This window comes from Chinchilla lanigera, unplaced genomic scaffold (assembly GCF_000276665.1).
Source record: "Chinchilla lanigera isolate Chin_1 unplaced genomic scaffold, ChiLan1.0 scaffold00024, whole genome shotgun sequence".
NCBI classification, from domain to species: domain Eukaryota; kingdom Metazoa; phylum Chordata; class Mammalia; order Rodentia; family Chinchillidae; genus Chinchilla; species Chinchilla lanigera.
Genome location: NW_004955425.1, coordinates 27,836,348 through 27,838,296, shown reverse-complemented (window position 1 = coordinate 27,838,296; position 1,949 = coordinate 27,836,348). Strand labels below are relative to the sequence as shown.

Sequence of the window (1,949 nt, the reverse complement as noted above, 5' to 3'; positions counted from 1 at the left end):
CTGGGCTCCTGGGCTCCTGGGCTCCTGGGCTCCTGAACTCCTGGGCCCTTGGGTTCCTGGGCTCCTGGGCTTCTGAACTCCTGGGCCCTTGGTTTCCTAGACTTCTGGACTCCTGGGCTCCTGGGCTCCTGGGCTCCTGGGCTCCTGGGTTCCCGGGCTCCGGGGCTCCTGGACTACTTACTGTCTTGGTTCCTTATTCCTTGGCTCCAGACAATGTCAGTGTGAGTGATGGGAACCCAGGGTCCCAGGACCCCAGGACCCTAGGACTCCAGGACCCCAAGACCCTTGGAGTATCCCAAGAATCCCAGGACTCCAGGAGTCCAGGAGCCCACAAGCAGCCAAGGAATCCAGGATCCAAAGTCCAGGAGCCCAGGAGTCCCAGAGCCTAGGAGCCCAGGTGCCCAGGAGCCCAGCAGCCCAGAAGACCAGGAGGCCAGGAGCCCAGAAGTCTAGGAATGCAAGAGCCCAGGAACCCAAGAGACCAGGAACCTGGGAGCCCAGGAGCCCAGGAGCCCAGGAGCCCAGGAGCCCAGGAACCCAGGAACCCAGGAACCCAGGAACCCAGGAGCCCAGGAGCCCAGGAGCCTAGGAGCCCAGGAGCCCTGAGCCCAGAAGACCAGGAGCCCAGAAGACCAGGAGCCCAGGAGCCCAGAAGTCTAGGAACCCAAGAGCCCAGGGGCCCAGGAGGTCAGAAGACCAGGGGCTCATGAACCCAGGAGAACAGGGGCCCAGGAGCAGCCAAGGAATCCAGGATCCCAAGTCCAGGAACCCAGGAGTCCAGGAGTCCAGGAGCCCAGGAGCACAGGACCCCAGGAGCCCAGCGGCCAAGCGGCCCAGGGGCCCAGGAGGCTAGGAGGCCAGAACCCAGGACCCAGGAGCCCAGGAGCCCAGGAGCCCAGGAGCCCAGGAGCTCAGGAGCCCAGAAGTCTAAGAACCCCAGGGCTCAGGAGTTCAGGAGCCCAGGAGCCCAGAAGTCTAGGAACCCAAGAGCCCACGGGCTCAGGAGCCCAGGAGCCCAGGAGCCCAGGAGCCCAGGAGCCCAGGAGCCCTCTCTTTAGTCTATTGGTCGTTTACAAGTATGTTACTTCATGTCAGCATAGGTTTGTTTCTTGTTAGCGACCTCTGCTTTCATTCCATGTGGCTAGAGAAGAAACTTCCTATGAGTTCAAGTTTTAAAGGCTGTGGAGCTTCTGGATGCCTGCAGCCCAGGTTCATGCCATGTGGCAGAGATGATACTGTGTGTGACTTTGGGCTTTCACAATATCCTGAGCCTGGCCTCACGTATGGGTCGGTCTTAGAGAACGTTTCAAGTAAAATGGAGAAAAATCTGTATTTTCCTGCTCCGCAACGGTGCACAGTAGATAACTCTGAGGTCTAACTGCTTTCGAGTTTTATTCCAGTTCTCTCTTATTGCTCTTCTTGCTGGTTAAAATATTCATGACTGAATGTTCAGGATAGAATTCTCCTCCTTTAATTGTTCAATTATGTGTTCTTCAAGTAATTGGAAGCTCGATGGTTGGATGCAGATTTGCTTATGATTATTCTAACTCTTGGTGAGTTCACCCTCCCCTCGCACCCTGTGTCTGTGGTGCTTGGGCTGCTAGGTAAGTGCTGTATGTTCTTACTATAACTTAGCATCCTGCTGCCTTCGCCCCCTCTGGCTGGGATTACAGGTGTGTACCGCCACGCCTGGCAGATGGCCCCCTTTTTAAATATGATATCCTGTTTTGTCTCTTGGAACAGTTTTTGACTTAAAATGACTATAACCTTGCCATCATTCTCTGGTTACTAGTTGTGGGGAGGATCTGTTCTCTCCTTTCAATCTATTCGGATTTTAGGCTCTAAACTGCACAACTCAGTGACAGTGTAGAGTTGGATCACGTTTTATTACCATTCTCCAATCTCTGCCTTTGACTTCAAAGTGTTCTTCCATTGGTATTTATTTCCTC

At 54.7% G+C, this 1,949-nt stretch overlaps 1 protein-coding gene across 1 annotated transcript; it reads left to right on the top strand.

Annotated features, from left to right (window-relative positions):
- Positions 1-501: 501 nt before the first annotated feature.
- Positions 502-1,943, top strand: LOC106148627 (calcium-binding protein P-like; the record flags this gene model as incomplete). Its single annotated transcript, XM_013514783.1, is given in 3 exon segments — positions 502-606; positions 670-977; positions 979-1,943. Coding segments are annotated over 3 exon segments (813 nt in total), but the record flags the coding sequence as incomplete, so codon positions are not given.
- Between the last annotated feature and the right edge of the window lie 6 nt (positions 1,944-1,949).